We start from the raw sequence: 18,734 nt of genomic DNA, 5'->3' as shown, positions 1-18,734 counted from the left end.
ACTTGAGCGGTGCAGCCTTGTGTGGCTGCAGGAAAGAGCAACCAGAAACCTAGATTAGTCTCCAAGCCTGGAGGAAATGACAGAGGTTGGGAGGGTGACCCGGCCCTGGAAAAAGCTTCTGTTCATTCTTTCAGCTGAAACAATTTACTCACTTGTGAAAATTCTTTCTGCTTCTTAAATTAAAAGTAAGCCAGAGTGAGAAAAAGGGAAGATGATTCATGAAACAAGCAGAGATCCACTTACTATATTGGTCATGTGCAATGAGGTTGATATAGGCTGAGACACTTAACCTGACATTACAACTAACAGCAAGTTTTGTTCTTCCAAGGGAGAAGAAAAATAAAAGCAAGAATAACTCCTCTTGCTTTCAGCAGATTGTCTTTCCTAGTTGGAATTATACATGCAGTTTCCAGTGGCTTACTGTAAAGTACGGTAGGGAATTGGAAAACAGGTAACATGAAAGGCATGCACAGAGATATCACCTGGAATAATGCACCAAACCTTTGTTTCAAAGAGAAAGATACCATAACAAGAATATATGGTGAATTACAGAAGAAAATGTCCACCATCTCTTTGCAAAGTACTTTATATGCAGCTTTTCACAGGAAGAGTTCAGTGAATAGTGATGCATTAAAATGTGCCTTTGTAGATCTTGTAACATGTAGTGGAAGGTGATTACCCTTCTGGAAGATTCGGGATTCAAGAATATAATTGCTCCCTCAAATACCTTTGGTTATGGGAACACAACAACAAATGCTGGAAATATGACACACAAAGTTTGTGCAACATAAGCATGGATTAAATAAATTGCAGATTCATTTCAATGAGTTGGATGGTGCAATCAGAAATATTTTCAGGAGTAGCTCTGGGCTGTATCATCATTTGGAGCAAACATCTGTTCTTTGCTGGAGGACAAATTGTTCGGAAAACTACTGTCATGCTATGCAGCAAGACCTCTGATGGCACCAACAAATCAGGACAGGAAAGCTAAACATAATCATTACCTGCCACACACTTGATGTCAAGTATAGGGGAGGTGAGTGTGGCTTGCTCAAAACAGCCTGGCAGGCCAAATGAAGACACCTGTGACACAGAGGTTTCCTTCCACTGCTCAATCACTTTGGCTTCAAATGTCACAGAACATCCTTGAAGAAGATGCAGACCAAAATCCAGATAAATAAACACTACTACAGTCATACCTAGGGTTACAGCCGCTTCAGGTTGTGTCTTTTTGGGTTGTGCTCTATGCCGAACCCAGAAATACCGGAACGGGTTACTTCCAGGTTTCGGCGGGAACATGCACAAAAGTGCTAAACCATGCTTTGCGCATGCACAGAAGTGCCGAATCGTGACCCGTGCGTGCACAGACGTGGGTTGCGAATGCTGCGGGTTGCAAACGTGCCTCCCGCATGGATCACGTTCGCAACCCGAGTGTCCACTGTATTATGTTTGTACTATGCTAGTTCACTGTACATACAACTGTACATACTGTACATACAACTGCTACAAGAAAAATCAACCCACAAATCAGGCATCAAGATTTTGACATACTGTTATATGCCATATAACTCAGATCAGATCAGACCACAAAAGATTTATGGGCCTTTCTTCTGGTTTTCACTTGCCAGTCGTTTACATTAAACTAAAGGAAGGTATGTTTAAAGATTTGTTTGTAGTTATCAGAAAAACCTTCTTCTAAGGAAACAAGATACACTTTTAATTTTTAAGAGCTGATTGCAGCAATGGGGCCTTGAGTTTAAAAAAGGTAATATATTCATTTTCTTTAACCAGAATTAATCCAGTATATGAATTCAACAGTGCTTATTCTGTGTTTGGTTGTCAGTTTGTTAATGTTGTTAATAATGTTCTGTGGAATGAGAGTGTTGTAATGCTTTGTGAATTTTATAATGTGACTTTTCTTGTGGCTGTGCCGTTTAGCTTATTTTTTAAGTTGCTTTGTAAATAGTGTTTTATAGACAGTGGTTGTTTTACTGATGATCTGCAATTGTTTTACTGATTATTTGTTAATTATTTTATATGATTTGTATTGTAATTGTTTTTTAAAATTATTTTTATTTCCCCCCCAAATTATTACCAATTGAAACTAATTACTTTAATTTAATACAATTTCTTAAAATCAGGTTTCTCATTTCCGTTACAATCCTATGTCCAAGATATTCCCCTTTCACTGCTTCCTTTGTTATTTAGTCTCCAGTTGACATTCTTCACGTTTCGTTAAGCCATTCTTCCAGCTGTCCGCTTTTTCACCTTACAAACAGCAACCTGAGTTACATCTTATACAGTCATACCTCGACATCCGAACACTTCGACTTCCGAAGGTTTCGACTTTCGAAGTCATCAACCCCCACGCGTGCCCGGCGTGCACATTCTGCACCTGCGCAGAAGCAGCGCTTCGAGAACCGAAAACCTCGACTTACGAAGACGACCGCGGAACGGATCGTCTTCGTAAGTTGAGGTACCACTGTATATTTATAATCCATTTCATGTGTGTAGTCTTTCATCTTCATTTTTGTTCCAGACCTGGTGTGTTAAAAGAGTTCAGTTCCTTCTCTTGTTGTTCCATTCTTTGCAGTGTTGGTCTGAGTGGTATTAGGTCACATTCCATTCCATTCCACTGTTATCAAACTAACATGAGAACCACAGCCATAGATAACTCGCAGAGTGAACTTTCCAGACTTCCGCCATTAAATTTCCCTTTGCAATTCTTTTTTGGCACACAACACACAGCAAAATATTTTCTCAGATTCAGCCTCTCTTCAACAACTGTCCAGCAGCGGGTCATTTCCTCTTTTTCTCATTGCATTTTTCCAACAACACCTCCATCCAGAAGTGGTCATAAATAAAGTCCATTCACCCTTGGTAAGGGGGGGGGGGGGACATAGCAAAACCTTATTAAGTTCCGTAAAGCATAACGCAGAAGGCCCCCCCCCCCCCGTTCAAAGTAACAAGCAGAGTAGCAACTACACACACCTATTCATTGTGTATAGGACAGGAGAGAAAAAGGCCATGAGAAAACCGTAAGAAAGCACAAAGCACCTTGTCCTCCCCATTTCCTTTCACGGCTGTTGTAGAGATTCTCAAACTTCAGAAAACCATTCAAATACCTTCAGAAAACCAGTCCCAGTTCTTTGGGCAGCTGATTGATTGTAGCCCATTTGCATATGATGCTTTGGAAGCGCCTCTTGATTAATGCCAATTATCCAGATTAAGGAAGAACCTTCCACAAATCATGCTGGTAATGGAGGGCTGTCCATGGCAGGGGCACACTCCCTGATCTCTCCTGTTCTGCCTTCTATATTGGCAGACACAGGATTGTGCGACATTGCAGGATGCAGTGAACTCCCCAGACCCCACTGGAGAGCATCAAGAGTATTTATGCCTCATTTCCTCCCTTTTTCCCTGCCTGAACTTCTTCCAAGCCCCCGGAGGACTGCGAAGAACAACCCCCATTGATCGTGGGCGTGGTCAGAAACCGATTTGTGTTGTAATTGTGATGTTCTGCTATGTTATTATTTATTGTATGTAAGCCACTTTGTGACGCATGTGAGTTTATTTTTAGCACTCGATTGAAAGGGCAAGCAAATTAAGTTATTAAGAAATTAATTCTACCATTACAACATCTGTGGCAGCCAAGTCCAAGGCAGTGGAGATTACAGCATCATTCCAGAGATCAAGCTGCAAGATAAATATTTCCAAGTGACCTGAAAAAGTCTCATAACGTGGGTTGCACAGTGTGCAAGTGAACAAGATTATGTTTCCTGGGTAGTGTGTGTATAGGTGAAATCACTTATAGTGGGGGACACCATCTAAAAAGCCTATAAACATCCTCTAAACTTCTGGAAACCGTTGAAAAACCCTTTTAAAAACCAACAGCACTTGCCAGACTGACTGGAATCTTCCAAACTCCTCTAGAATCACTTCCACCAAACCTCCTTTCTCAAACTCAAACTCTCCATAGGCCCCAAAGGTTGGTGCAACGACTCATAGGATGTAGTTGAAAAAGCTCCTAGAATTGCAAGCTGTTTTCCCCACTCTTTTTGCACAGTTTATGCAGTTTTTGTGCCTTTTTGAGGCCCATTTATGGTATATACATGGTCGTGAGTGAGTTGAAAATGCATAAGAGGGGGAGTCACATACATTACCTTCCTCAATATCACGACCAACTTGTTTAGTCATAGGTTATAATGAAAACAAAACTGTACGCAATCTAAGTCCCCCCCCCCCAAACCCAACACCTTCCTCAACTTACTAATGTGTTCTCTCCACTGGAACTGTTCCAGAGTCTCATGCGGTCATCTGTACCAAATGTTAAAAGGTGAAGTCCATCATTTGTGAAGCACAAGCCATTAACTCTTCCATTATGGGCAGTATTTTCTGTTAATAAAATATGAACAACACCGGGTTCTACAGAGTTTGATACAGCAAAATGTAAAACTCAACACAGCAAAGTATTTGTAATTGCAGTGTTTGAAAGGGAAATGGTGCAACAATGTATTCTACCATGTGACGATGCTTGTTGCCAAGGGTGAAACAAAATGCTTAAGTGTTGAAATGTTTAAGAACTTGATATACATGTAAATGCGGGTCCTGCTATCAGAACACACATTATCTGCAAATTCACTTATCTGAACATAAAGAATCATGCCCAAATATCACTATGTGAATGGTTGATTCATATATCTGAATAGCCGGAGTTTGCCCACTTCCTTGTTTGTGCTTTTCTAGTCAGCAGCAACTATTTTCGGGTAGAAACCATGCCAGGGGGCGGGGGGGAGATTGTACAAATCAGGGAGCAAGAGAGATCAGACAAATCAGTTTTGCCTTCGTCTCTCTTCTGCTGGTTGGCTGCAACTATTTCAAGAAAAAACCATGGAAGAAATGGGGCAGGGAGAGACTGGACAAATCATGGATTAGAAATATTCTCATATGGACTTCTGGGGAGAGGAATGGTGGTTTGGCTATCTGTCTGTTAGCTCCTGTTGACAGAAGATAATTATGTGGTAACTGATAATAAACAGATAGTCCGACTAGTCATCAGTCTTGAGTTAAGGGTGATCTGGAAGTTTACCTCAAACGCTTTGATCGAGGCCATTTTCCTGCTGTCTGTGTCTGGAAGCCTGGACAGGAGTTAGAATGAGCTGGCAAGCTATTCTGCCCAAATACCACATGTCACAGTGGCCGGAGTGGACTACTTCAGAGTAACGACGCTACGCAGCTCTGCATTTTATTCTTTTATTGGTGCTGCGTATTTACAGTGCTCAAGTCATTGCTATTTACACGGAGCGATGTTGTCAGTCGGTTTCAGAACCTCCTAATGGCTTTTGGCGCGTCTTTCTCCAACACAAAAGCTTTGGCAGACCCATCCTCTTGCCCCTCCTCTTCCTGCGTAATTCTGGAGTTGGAGGGATGGGTCTTCCCCCCTTGCTTGCCCCTTCCTGTCCCACCTGGGACCCTGGCTCCTCTACCTTGCCTGAGCCTCGGACACGACTTCCTGCTTCCCCACTGGAATCGGAACTCTCCCTGCTTTCCCCTTTGCTCGGGGACGGGCTTGAACTCAGGAGGGGAGGGACTTCGCGATATCCCCTGTCCCTCACATCCACCCCCCTCCCAAGCTCTCCTTCACCCCTCCCCAGGCCCCCCCCATGTGTCGGTGACGACTGGAAGCCTAAGAACTCAGTGCTCTCCGAGCCCGTTGGTGTGAATACCTCCCCCCAGTCCTGCGAGCCCCCCCCTTCCGCCTGGGCGGACGGGAATCCCAAAAAGTCCGTGGCGTCAGAGCTGGTGGGGGTAAAAACGTTCTGCCAATCTGCTCCTTCCTCTGACTGGGTGGATCTCGGTGACACCCATACCTCATCCTCTGGTTCCTCAAACTCCGCTTCCCAGCGCCATGGTGAGCTGCTCTCCCGTGCCTCCTCCTCCTCCCCCTCCCTTTCCATGTGCCAGGGCTTGGGTCTGTGGGGAAAGAGGGCGTGAAATTCTTCCACCAAGAATTCCTCCTGTATCTGAGTGGCTGGGACCCATTCATTCTGGGACGGTGGAGCATCCTCCCATGCCATGAGGTACTCCAGTCCCCCCACCCCCCACCTTGAATCCAGGATGGCCGTGGCCTCATTGAGTTGCTCCCTGCCTTCCCTCTCCCCCCCTCCCTCGGGGGTTTGTTCGCTGTCTCGGAGCCTGCTGCTTTCCCTGTACGGCGACAGCAGCGATCTATGAAACACTGGATGCACCCTCATGTCCTCTGGCAGTGCCAGCCTGTATGCCACCGGGTTTACCTGTTGCGTGACCGTGAAGGGGCCCAGCCTTTTGGGTGCCAGCTTTTTGCACCTCCCTCTGGTGGGAAGGCCCTCCGAGGACAACCACACCTTGTCCCCCACCCTGATGACCTCCCCTTGTCGCCTGTGGCGATCTGCCCCCTTTTTGTACGCTTCCTTGGCCCTCTCCAAGTGTTCTCTGAGCTGCTGGTGCACCGTCTCCAGTTCCTCTGCCCAATCCTCAGCCTGTGGGCCCTCCTCCTCCTCCTCCTCCCTCTCCCTCTCTGGGAAAGATCTGAGGTCGCGCCCGTAATTGGCCTTAAAGGGCGACACCCCTGTGGAGACGTGCACTGCATTGTTGTAGGCAAATTCTGCTAGTGGCAAGCGATCCACCCAGTCCGTTTGCCGCTGGCTGACGTAGCATCTCAGGTACTGCTGCAGAATGGCGTTGACCCTCTCCGCTTGTCCGTTGGTCTGCGGGTGTCTAGCCGTCGACAAGCTGACCTCCACCTGCAGGAGGTTCATGAGCCGCCGCCAGAACCTGGAAACAAATTGGCGGCCACGATCCGAAATAACCCTTAAAGGTAATCCATGCAGTCTGAAAATGTGATCAACAAACAGTTTGGCTGTCTCTTCTGCCGAGACTGCCCTGGCACACGGTATAAAGTGACACATTTTGGACATAAGGTCCACCACCACCAACACTGCAGTCTTACCCCTGGACGAAGGCAGATCTGTGATGAAGTCCATGGACACCACTTCCCACGGCCTGTGTGGTGTGGCTAAGGGCTCCAGCAACCCTGGTGGCGCTGCTCTGACCACCTTCGCCCGCTGGCAGGTGGTACAGCCCCTTACATAGTCTCGAACATCTTCCCGCACCCCTGGCCACCAGAAGTGTCTCATGACTAGGTGAGCGGTTTTGTCCCTTCCAAAATGCCCCGCTGTAGGGTTGTCGTGCATCTGCTTGAGGACCGTACGTCGAAGCTGGGTGGTGGGTAGGTACAGCGCACCCTTGTAGAAAAGCAGCCCTCTGCGTTCTGCAAAGTCTTTTGCCTGCTCCCTCCCCCCTCTCAGTTCTCTGAAGATGCGGTTGGCAAATTCATCCGCTGCCGTCAGTGCTGTGAGTTCTGCCTCGCTCACCACAGCTGCTCCGCAGGACCATGCCGACGGGGGGAAAATGTGCCTTGGGGCTGGTGGCGCCTCCTCCTCCATGTACTCTGGCTTGCGGGAGAGGGCATCCGCCCTGACATTCTGCTCCCCCGGGATGTAGTGGATGGAGAAGTTGAAGTTCGAGAAGAACTCTGCCCACCGTATCTGCCGCTGGTTGAGCACCCTGGCAGTTCTCCAGAACTCCAGGTTCTTGTGGTCTGTGCACACCTGGATGGGGTGCTTCGCGCCCACCAGGAAGTGTCGCCAGTGCTGGAACGCAGCGTAGATCGCAAGAAGTTCCCTATCAAACACTGTGTAGTTGCGTTCAGGCTGTGTCAGCTTCCTGGAGAAGAAGGCACAGGGTCTCCACTCCCTGTTGGCGTCCAGTTGCAACAAAATTGCGCCCACAGCTTTTTCAGAAGCATCTGTCTCAATGCGTAGGGGCGCGTCCTGCACCACATGGAACAGGTTTTGGTCTGAGGCGAACACTCTCTTGAGGCTTTCGAACGCTGCTTGCGCCTCTGGTGTCCACTTGAACTTCTGCTTGCCTCTCAGGCAGTCCGTGATGGGAGCCGTAACGCGAGAGAAGTTCTTGATGAACTTCCTGTAGAAGTTAGCGAAGCCTAGTAGGCGTTGGGCATCTTTGCGCGTCCTGGGGCTGTGCCAGTCCAGGATGGCCTGCACCTTGTCCTTGTCCATCGCCAGCCCCTTGTCTGACAGCTTGTAGCCCAGGAAGTCCACCTCTTTGGTGTGAAACTTGCACTTCTCCAGCTTCACATACAGGTGGTTCTCCTTCAGGCGTTGCAACACCTCTCTGACATCTTTCACATGCTGCACTGGGTCATTCGAGTAGATAAGGATGTCATCTAGGAAGACCAAGCATTTCCTGAAGAGGAGGGACCCCAGGACGTGGTGCATGAAGGCCTGGAAGCATGCTGAGCCCCCTTGCAAACCGAAGGGCATCACCAGATATTCAAAAGAGCCCAGAGGCGTGAACATCGTGGTTTTCCATTCATCTCCTTCCCGGATCCTGATCAAGTTGTACGCCCCCCTTAGGTCCAGCTTGGTGAAAATCTTGCCCCTGCGTGCCGCTGTCAGGAGATCATCCACTCTGGGCATGGGGAAAGCCACGGGCTCTGTCACCGAATTCAGCCGTCTAAAGTCCACCACAAGACGGCGCTGTTGCGTGTCTTTCTTGTCCACCCAGAAGACCGGGCTGCCCCCTGCTGCCTTGCTTTCCCTTATGAACCCCCGCTTGAGGTTCTTGTCGATGAAAGCGCGCAGATCCTCCAGCTCCTGGTCTGACATGGCGTACAGCTTGGCTGGGGGTATCGTCGCCCCTGGCACCAGGTTGATCTGGCAGTCAAAAGGCCTGTGCGGGGGTAGGTGGTCGGACTCCGCTTCGCTGAAGACCTCCTGCAGGTCCCAGTACTGCTTGGGTATTGCCTCACCCCCTTTGATATGCATGGTGGCCACCGTGGCTATCGGAGGCCCCTCCCCTGGTTGGTGCTGCATGCAATGTTCCAGACAAAAGTCTGACCCAAACGTGATGCACCTCTGGTGCCAACTGATGGAGGGGTCGTGGCGCGCCAGCCAGCTCATGCCCAAGACGATGGGGGGGTCTGAGATGGTGGTGACGTTGAACGCCAGTGTCTCTGAGTGCCTTCCCACCGTCATTCTCATGGGGGGGGTTTGATGTGTGATGGCCCCTCCCAGCAGCTCCCTGCCGTCAATGGTTGCTACGTGCAGAGGAAAATCCAACTGCAAAAGCTGGATTTGGTGCTCTTCTGCAAAGCTTCTCGAGAAGAAGTTGGCGGACGCCCCACTGTCAATTAAGGCGAGGACCGTCAGGGGATAGCCATTTGGGAGCGTTAGCGTCACTTCTAGAACCACTCCTGCTCTGGGAGGGGTGGGCTGGCTCTGCACCTCTCTGTGCGGGTGGGCGGGCTGGGGCTGTTGTCTGCTGACTGTGCCTGGCTGCTGCCCCTTGTCTCCTGCAGCCAGGCTTTCCCGTTTCCCTGCTGTGGTGCTGCGTCAGTGGGGGGGGGCACCACCGTTCCCGCCTTTCCTTGCCACTCCCTGCGATGTGGGCAGTCTCTGACGAGATGCTGGGGTGAGTTGCAGAGAAAGCAATTCCCGCCCCTTCCCTCCTTGCGTCTTGGCGCCGCTGGGGTTTGAAAAGCCCGCGCGCGCGCGCTATCAATCTGCATGGGCTCCTGGTCCTGGCTGGCTCCAGGCGTGGCCTGAAAGGGTTGTTGAGGGAGTGGCTTCTCCTGCGACCGTGGGAACCAAGCCCGCTTTGCGCGCGTCGCTTGCTTGTCGTTCCACCGGGATTCCTGCCTCACCCCCACCGCCAGAGCTGCTTTGCTCAGCTGATCCATAGTACTGGGCTTTGGACCTCTCGAGAGTTCATCCTTCACCTCCTCGCTCAAACCCAAGTAAAACGCAGCTTGCATGGGAGGCGAATCCAAAACCCACCCCAGTCTGTGCACCAGCATGGTGAATTTCGCCCAATATGCGCGAACTGTCATATTTCCTTGGCGTAAATTATGCAGTTCCTCCTTAGTCTGGTCCAAATGACTATCGGACGAATACATCGTCCTCAAACCTTCTAGAAATTGTTGGACATTTTTCATGCAAGGATTCTTGGTTGCGATTAATGGTCTTAGCCACTCCCTGGCTGCTCCGGTGAGATGTTCCACAATAAACGCTACTCTGTGCTCATCATCGGGGAACTCATTCTGGTGCAGCTCAAGAGCATACACGATCTCAGTCTCAAAGCCCTGAAACTCCTTCGGGTCTCCATTGAACTTGCTTACAAGGGTCCCTGCTCTCCTTCCTGGCAGCACTTGGACTCGGGGAGCCCCTCCCGCCTTGTTTTTCTCTGCATCCAGCTTGTTTTGGAGGTCTACCGCCACCGCCCTTAAATGCTGCTCTTTTTCCTGGAGCTCTCTCACCTGTTCCGCAAGTTGTAGCCGGTCGTCCTGGACCTTCTTAGTCTCCTCTTTAGCTGCCTTCAATTCTCCCTGCGCCTGCAGCGACAGCTGTTGCAGTTCTAGCTGGGCTTGCTCAGCGATCTGCCGCCACTTCTCCGCCTCGGACACGCTCATCCCGGCAACTCCGAAGTAGCCCAAAAATGATTAGGAGGTTGCTGTCACAGTGGCCGGAGTGGACTACTTCAGAGTAACGACGCTACGCAGCTCTGCATTTTATTCTTTTATTGGTGCTGCGTATTTACAGTGCTCAAGTCATTGCTATTTACACGGAGCGATGTTGTCAGTCGGTTTCAGAACCTCCTAATGGCTTTTGGCGCGTCTTTCTCCAACACAAAAGCTTTGGCAGACCCATCCTCTTGCCCCTCCTCTTCCTGCGTAATTCTGGAGTTGGAGGGATGGGTCTTCCCCCCTTGCTTGCCCCTTCCTGTCCCACCTGGGACCCTGGCTCCTCTACCTTGCCTGAGCCTCGGACACGACTTCCTGCTTCCCCACTGGAATCGGAACTCTCCCTGCTTTCCCCTTTGCTCGGGGACGGGCTTGAACTCAGGAGGGGAGGGACTTCGCGATATCCCCTGTCCCTCACACCACATAATCAACATCATATCTTAAAAATACTTCTGGGAAAAGGAAAACTGTAACAAGAGATCCCTACATCGGCTGATGAAAATCTACAATCTGAAAATCTGTAAGTTCCGCCTTCTGCCATTAAGAAAAACAAAAAGGAAAACTGATTGTGAAAGTGTCTAAGGCAGCGTGAAAAGCCAGATTTATGGTTGATAATAAAGATTAAGCAGATGAGGGGAATCCCTGTGTGAAAAATATTTAACCCCTTTTCTGTTTCCTACCTCTAAAGAACTGAAAAAACTGAAAGTAACGCGGCCATTGCTAGCCATGGGAAATAATTTTCTATAAGACATGTTGCAGCTGTGATTTTAAAGTGGAAATATTAAGGTAGACTGAGTTACTAATAATATCCAGAACATCAAAAGCATTCAGTATGGTAAAGGTACTTTTTGATCTTCCAGTGACTGTTGGTATTATTCAACGGTTGATGGCTGAACAATTAAAAATGATCAGATCAGTGTTTGATGAAGAAAATGAACCAGAGATATGAACTGGAAATGGGGAATACTCAGAGGCTTCAGACCAAATTGATGAAAAGTTAGCAAGACTGGATCATGAAATAGTTAAACTGAAGAAAGCAGGTGGCGATGCTTCAATGGAAATGACTTCCCTACAAGGATTTGGAGGAGAAGCTAAAATCACAAATGGTTAGGTGGAGAATTTTCTGGATATGTTATTGATCAAGTTTGGGGCGGGAAGCTTTGGGAAAACTTTAGTCCTGGCCTTCCTTCAGTTCTAGCAGACAGAAAATATTCTGCATATGATATGGAGCAAATTGAGAGAATGATGATGTCAGAGATTGGGCAGAGGAGGAATGGTGGAGACCGCCTCACCAGCCCAACCCTTCCAGAGAAGTGGAAGACAGTTTAGATTTGCAACAGGGCTTTGAGGAAGGTCACAGCTCAGAGGCAGATGAGGGGGAAAGTTGGGAAATAATGGAAGAGGAGGAGGTAGAGGAAGCACCAGAGGGGTGACAGCTGACAGACACAGTGTCTTTCAAAAGCATTCTAGACCCCCCATCTCCCAGAACCCAGTGAGCCTTGAAAGTAGGAGAGCAAAGAGCTCAAAAACAGAGGGCACTTCTCAGCACCCGTAGGACTGGAGAGATGTTGAGCTTGATGAATGAGGAAGTGGAAGAGACGGGGGTGTTGGAGATTCACTCAGGACAGCACCATTATCCAAGAGGCTGGGTTTTGTAGCCTCTCTCCGTAAATACTGAATAAACCGCAGATGGTAAGAACATTCTTTGTCTGTATAGGTTCCTGGGCAACCGGCCATGGAAGTTGCTGGCAGCAGCCTGACAGATGTGTACTATCAGATTTCAGAGTACTATATCTGGAAAAAGACTGGGGGGGGACCCAAAATGGAAGGTCCTAGAGGAGGAGATTGGGATACTATTGTAAACACAACAGGAAATGGAATTTGAGCATATGGAACTGGACATGAACTAAAGGATATATACTAAGAAAAAAATTATGGAATATGTGATCACAATGGAGGGACTTTAAAATGGACACGGATAGAATAATTTACTATCACTCAAAATGGAATAATGTGATGGAAATTAATGGAGGTAAAGTCAAAAGAGAAATATGGTTGACATTTATTAATAATAATAACAATTAGGGAACCCATCTTGGAGTTTTCGTGGGAAAAAGAAATGAGAGATTCTGAGACACCTTGAACAAAATATATATTAACAGAAAGTGGAGAAGATGGATGTTAGCATGGACTGAATGTTGTAAATAATCAATCATTTTTTCTTTTTCTTTTATGTAACTGGCAGATAAGTTTTCATTTTGTAACTTTTTCTAATGTTTCTTCTTCTTTTGCCTTTATTTAATTTTTCTTTCTTTCTTTCTTTCTTTCTTTCTTTCTTTCTTTCTTTCTTTCTTTCTTTCTTTCTTTCTTTCTTGTCTCTCTTCTTTGTTTTTCTTCTTTCTTTGGAGTCCTATTTCTGGGGCCTTTATTAAGGTCCAGAGATTGTATGCTCATGGGGGTGGCAGATGGTGGATGGAGGACCCTTGGTGGGAGGCAGGGAAATGTTGGTCTCCTAAAGTGAGAGGCTGGGAGGAGAAAGGAAAGATCCTAGGCGAGAGCTGGGGGGAGGAGCTACTGTCCTGTGTGTGTGGTAAGGGCTAAGAATTACTTTTAAGAGAGGACGCCATATCCACTTATTTGATTTGTATTTTTGTAGTCCCTATTTTTTTGTATACTGTAATAGATTGTTTTGGGATGTAGACTGATCTTCTCCAATCCTCTGGCCATTGCTGGGTTTTCCAAACTTGCTGGCATATTGGGTGTAGCACCTTAACAGCATCATCTTTTAAAATTTTAAATAGTTCAGCTGGAATATCATCACTTTCACTGGCCTTGTTATTAGCAGTGCTTTCTAAGGCCCATTTGACTTCACTCTCCAAGATGTCTGGCTCAAGGTCAGCAACCACACTACCTGGGGTGTACGAGACCTTCATATCTTTCTGGTATAATTCTTCTGTGTATTCTTGCCACCTCTTCTTGATGTCTTCTGCTTCTGTTAGGTCCTTACCACTTTTGTCCTTTATTATGGTAATCTTTGTACGAAATGTTCCTTTCATATCTCCAATTTTCTTGAAATCATCCCAATTCCAAAGAAGGGCAGTGCCAAAGAATGCTCCAACTACCGCACAATTGCACTCATTTCACACACTAGCAAGGTTATGCTTAAAATTCTACAAGGCAGGCTTAGGCAGTATGTGGACCGAGAACTCCCAGAAGTGCAAGCTGGATTTTGAAGGGGCAGAGGAACCAGAGACCAAATAGCAAACATGCGCTGGATTATGGAGAAAGCTAGAGAGTTCCAGAAAAACATCTACTTCTGCTTCATTGACTATGCAAAAGCCTTTGACTGTGTCAACCACAGCAAACTAAGTTCTTAAAGAAATGGGAGTGCCTGATCACCTCATCTGTCTCCTGAGAAATCTCTATGTGGGACTAGAAGGTACAGTTAGAACTGGATATGGAACAACTGATTGGTTCAAAATTGGGAAAGGAGTACGACAAGGTTGTATATTGTCTCCCTGCTTATTTAACTTATATGCAGAATTCATGCGAAAGGCTGGACTAGATGAATCCCAAGCCAGAATTAAGATTGCTGGAAGAAATATCAACAACCTCAGGTATGCAGATGACACAACCTTGATGGCAGAAAGTGAGGAGGAATTAAAGAACCTTTTAATGAGGGTGAAAGAGGAGAGCGCAAAATATGGTCTGAAGCTCAACATCAAAAAAGCTATGGTTTTCCCAGTAGTGATGTATGGAAATGAGAGCTGGACCATAAAGAAGACTGCTTGCCGAAGAATTGATGCTTTTGAATTATGGTGCTGGAGGAGACTCTTGAGAGTCCCATGGACTGCAAGAAGATCAAACCTATCCATTCTGAAGGAAATCAGCCCCGAGTGCTCATTGGAAGGACAGATCATGAAGCTGAGGCTCCAATACTTTGGCCACCTCATGAGAAGAGAAGAATCCTTGGAAAAGACCCTGATCTTGGGAAAGATTGAGGGCACTAGGAGAAGGGGACGACAGAGGACGAGATGGTTGGACAGTGTTCTCGAAGCTACGAACTTGAGTTTGACCAAACTGCGGGAGGCAGTGCAAGACAGGAGTGCCTGGCGTGCTATGGTCCATGAGGTCACGAAGAGTCAGACACGACTAAACGACTAAACAACAACAACAATAGATTTTTTTAGATGAAAATCTCATTGGGGAAAAAAGTTCCCATATGAAATAATGAAAATTATCTAAAGAACAATTTCCCTGGAATTGTGTTTGGAAAGAGAGACCTGTGTGCATTGCATATGTATACTGATTACCTGCTTCAGAAGATGCTTTTGACTTTTCACCATTATGTTGATCAAGAGTAATCAGACAAGCAGATGCTCTCCTTACATCCCAGAGTTTCACTCTACTGTCAGCACTGAAAGAAGAACAACACCTTGTATTGATTTATGGACAAGATAAATGGTTTCTATCCAACCCTACCTCACTCTGTCATAAAGGCAAGCGATGCCCTTAGGTTGGATTAGAAATTTTCTGTTAACATTCGTATAGTTATGTGCAAGTTCTTTTCTTGTTAATATGTACACATTGTCTGGTCTTCCCAATCCTGTTATTTTTAATACAGAGAGTTACTGTTTTCCAAGTGAAAAGTTTCTATTTCATGGGCTTTAGAAAAAGGTAAACCAAGGAACATCTTATTTCTACAAATTCCTCTGTATTTCATTATTGGCCTATTCTGTCAATGAATTATATTAATACTGAATGGAAAAACAAATGCAGTGTAGTTAAAAAAATTGCTTTGGAAAATAAAAATTTAACAATTGCTACTTATAAGAGTACCTTATTAAAAATATATATTTACTTCAACTTTGGACCTTAGCCCTCAAGGCAGCTTACAAAATTTTAAATGGTAGCCATAAAAATGAAACAATTGTTATCAAAACCCAGAAAGTCATATTCACAAAACGTTCATAAAACAAGTAAAACATATCAACAATAATAAACAAATTCTTTTACATGCCACTAAAATGCCTAAATAGTTTGTTTTTGGACCTGGCACCTAAAAAAACATCAAGGGTGGCACCAGATGGTTAACTTAACAGGCTTTCTGTTTGTTTATAAGCATTACCACATTCTTTCTGTTGATGTACATGTTAAACATTTTATTTATGGCTCATATGGTCTGTCTGCAGCCTCGGGTCCATATAAAGCCATTGGGACTCCCCTTTATGTCCTGCTGAATTTGGCCCCATTGTCGCCAATTTCTCCGCACTGCAGAAAACCTCTCTGTGCCACAAAAGGCTGCTACTCCATTCCTAGTGTGCTCTGTGGTCTGGGCAGATGCTGAGCATGTGGCTCAGAGGAAGAACCAGAGTATGCCAGGTATAGTGTCTATTCAGTATTCCACCTGGCATGCCTTATTGTTGGGCATCACAACTAGACAGCTGGGCTTGACAAGCTGTCTTTGGCTGGGTCTTCTGTTTCCCATTGAGATGACACAAAGGTAAGTCACAGGGCACAGAGGGAAACTTTGGGGGAGACAAAAAAAAATGATATCACCATGACAAGAAACAGAAGAGCTGGTAGGAAAAGCTGAAGAGGCAGGAGAAATAGCATAGACCTTGGGGCTCACAAAAGAATGCAAACTGGCTAGCAGAAGAGACAGAGAGACAGTGTGTTTGTGTGAGAGAGACGAAGGAAGAGGAAAAAGATGTCCCCACCCACTTGTGGTTTTGATTGTACCTTGTAACGAAGCACACGTAGTCAGGGAGTTGTTGCAGGTGAGCTGTGCAAGAGGAAGCTGATTGGCAAGCTCGGTAGAGCCCATTTTATTAGCACAATATGCACACGTTTATGAACAGTCTGACCTTTAGCACTTTTACATCATGAGCTGACACGTATGTTTTCTCTGACATTTGTGAGACCTGCTCCACCACGTCATGTTCTTACCAAGTGGGAAGTGAGCCATGCCTTTCCAAAGAGAGGCAAAGGTCACAGACAGGACACAGCAGACTAGACTACTGAGAAAGCCAAAGGTGAGAGTGAGGGCATAGCGTTCAGACAGCCCCGGCTTGCCTAGGGGTGGAGGTTTGCCTCACACCCAAAGGTCAGTGATCAAACTGCGGACTATCTGCAGGGTCGAGGTTTGCCTCATGCCTGGTGGTCATTCCTACATCACCTGCCTCTAGTATGTGTCCCCCAACTATTTTGCCTTTAGGGAATGTGGACCTTGACTCTGCAAAGCTCACCCTTCCCTGATTTAATAATTCTATCCTTGTTTTCAGCCACATTGAGCTGTTTGGAGTAAAAGCAGGGTATAAACGTGTTAAATACATTATTATTGACTTTATCCCCAAAGGCACACTCCTCCGTTGTCTCCCAAGATAGACGGATGCCAACATCTATTATTATTATTATTACCGTATTACAAATAAATCAATGCCTAGTCAAACAAACAAGCTAGCTTTTCATTTAGCTAAGCATTCTGTGAGTCTGCCACTGCAGCTGCCATCACAGGTGAAGACTGAGAACTGACTCCTCCTCCTGGTCATCAGAACATCACTTGTCCAAAATAACCAGGTCTGAGTCTGAAAGGGTTGAGATTAAATTGTGGCTGGTTTACTTCTGTTCAGGTATAGAAGTCTGTAATTAGGCTCTGTTGGTGATTTGTGTAGGCTTTTCCGCTTGCATGTGAAGGGACTGAGTTCAGGCAACTACCATTACGAAATGTCTTATTTGAGCAAGAGCACTATCTGCAAGCCTCTCCTCAAGCCTGCTTTCCCCTTTTCCCAAGCAAGCAAACAGTCAATCAATCAAACAAGCATGTATTTTTTTTCCTGTTGGCAAGCGAAGATAAGCAGTTATGTTAAGAGGTGGTAAAACATCTAAAAGATTGAAAGGTTTTTGTTTTGTTTTTTTTAAAAACCCTTAGAATAAAGTTTAAAACCTGTATAGATAAACCCCAGGAATGCCACAGAAATGGCTGTTGAACTCCCTATGAAACTGATTTATGATTCTTGGCTCCTTAGAGAATAAAACAACACTGAAAAGGTCCTTGCCCTCAATAAATCAGATAGCTGCTGAGCCAGCAACAGCATTATCACATAAAAAGAAAAAAACAAAGCCCAATTAAACAATTAAAACAGACTGTGGAGCTCAGTCAAGAATGACCTTTCTTGATCACATCTTGGCCAGAAGTCTGTGTGGAGAGATGGTTCCCACCTGCCCCGAAAGAGGTGGTGGTGCAGCTGCTCATAAAGAAACTGTATCTGGGCTAATAATAATAAAAATAATGCCATAATTTATTATTTATCCCCTGCCCACCTGGCAGGGTTTCCCCAGCCACTCTCAGTGGCTCTCAACAAAATATTAAAAATACAATAAAACATCAGACTTTAAAAGCTTCCCTAATTAGGGCTGCCTTCAGATGTCTTCTAAAGGTCAGATAGTTGTTTATTTCCTTGACATCTGATGGGAGGGCGTTCCACAGGGCAGGCGCTACTACCAAGAAAGCCCTCTGCATGGTTCCCTGTAACCTCACCTCTCACAGCAAGGGAACCACCAGAAGGCCCTCAGAGCTGGACCTCAGAATTTGGGCTGAACAATGGGGGTGGAGACGCTCCTTCAGGTATACTGGGCCGAGGCCGTTTAGGGCTTTAAAGGTCAGCACAAACACTTTGAATTGTGCTCGGAAACGTACTGGGAGCCAATGCAGGTCTTTCAGGACCGGAGTTATGCGAGCTCGGTAGCCACTCCTTGGCCTGGCACAACTATTAACCAGTCACAAACACCTCCTTTTGGGGAAAGGTGGTGGAGAGAGTTTTGGTGGGGCAGCTGCAAGCATCCTAGGATGACATGGATTATTTAATTCCATTCCAATCTAGGTTCCGACCTGCCCATGGGACTGAGTTGCACTTGGCTGCCCTGATGACTTTTGCAGAGAGCTTGTTCCTGCTTCTCGATCTTTCTTCGGCTTTTGATACTATGGACCATGGTACCCTCCTGGACCAGCTCCTGGGAATGGGAACTGACACTGTGTTACAGTGGTTCCAGTCCTACTGCCAAGACCAAGTCTAGAGAGTAGCACTTGTGGAGTGCCTTTCACTCTGCCTGGCACTTACACAACGGAGTACCGCAGGGCACTATCTTAGCT

General features: G+C 46.4%; 1 protein-coding gene across 5 annotated transcripts in view; it reads right to left on the bottom strand.

Annotated features, from left to right (window-relative positions):
- ERCC8 (ERCC excision repair 8, CSA ubiquitin ligase complex subunit) overlaps positions 1 to 18,734 on the bottom strand; it is a 47,833-nt gene that overhangs the window by 11,656 nt on the left and 17,443 nt on the right. For all 5 annotated transcript variants that reach the window (XM_035100359.2, XM_035100361.2, XM_035100363.2 and 2 more), the window contains 2 exons: positions 14,896 to 14,999; positions 4,271 to 4,395 (listed from right to left, as the gene is read on the bottom strand). In XM_035100359.2, the coding sequence (XP_034956250.1) occupies positions 4,271 to 4,395; positions 14,896 to 14,999 (229 nt within the window). The remainder of the gene's footprint in view (positions 1 to 4,270; positions 4,396 to 14,895; positions 15,000 to 18,734) is intronic.

This window comes from Zootoca vivipara, chromosome 11 (assembly GCF_963506605.1).
Source record: "Zootoca vivipara chromosome 11, rZooViv1.1, whole genome shotgun sequence".
Lineage (NCBI taxonomy): Eukaryota > Metazoa > Chordata > Lepidosauria > Squamata > Lacertidae > Zootoca > Zootoca vivipara.
Note: the sequence above shows the minus strand (reverse complement) of the source record. Positions and strands in the feature narration are given on the sequence as shown.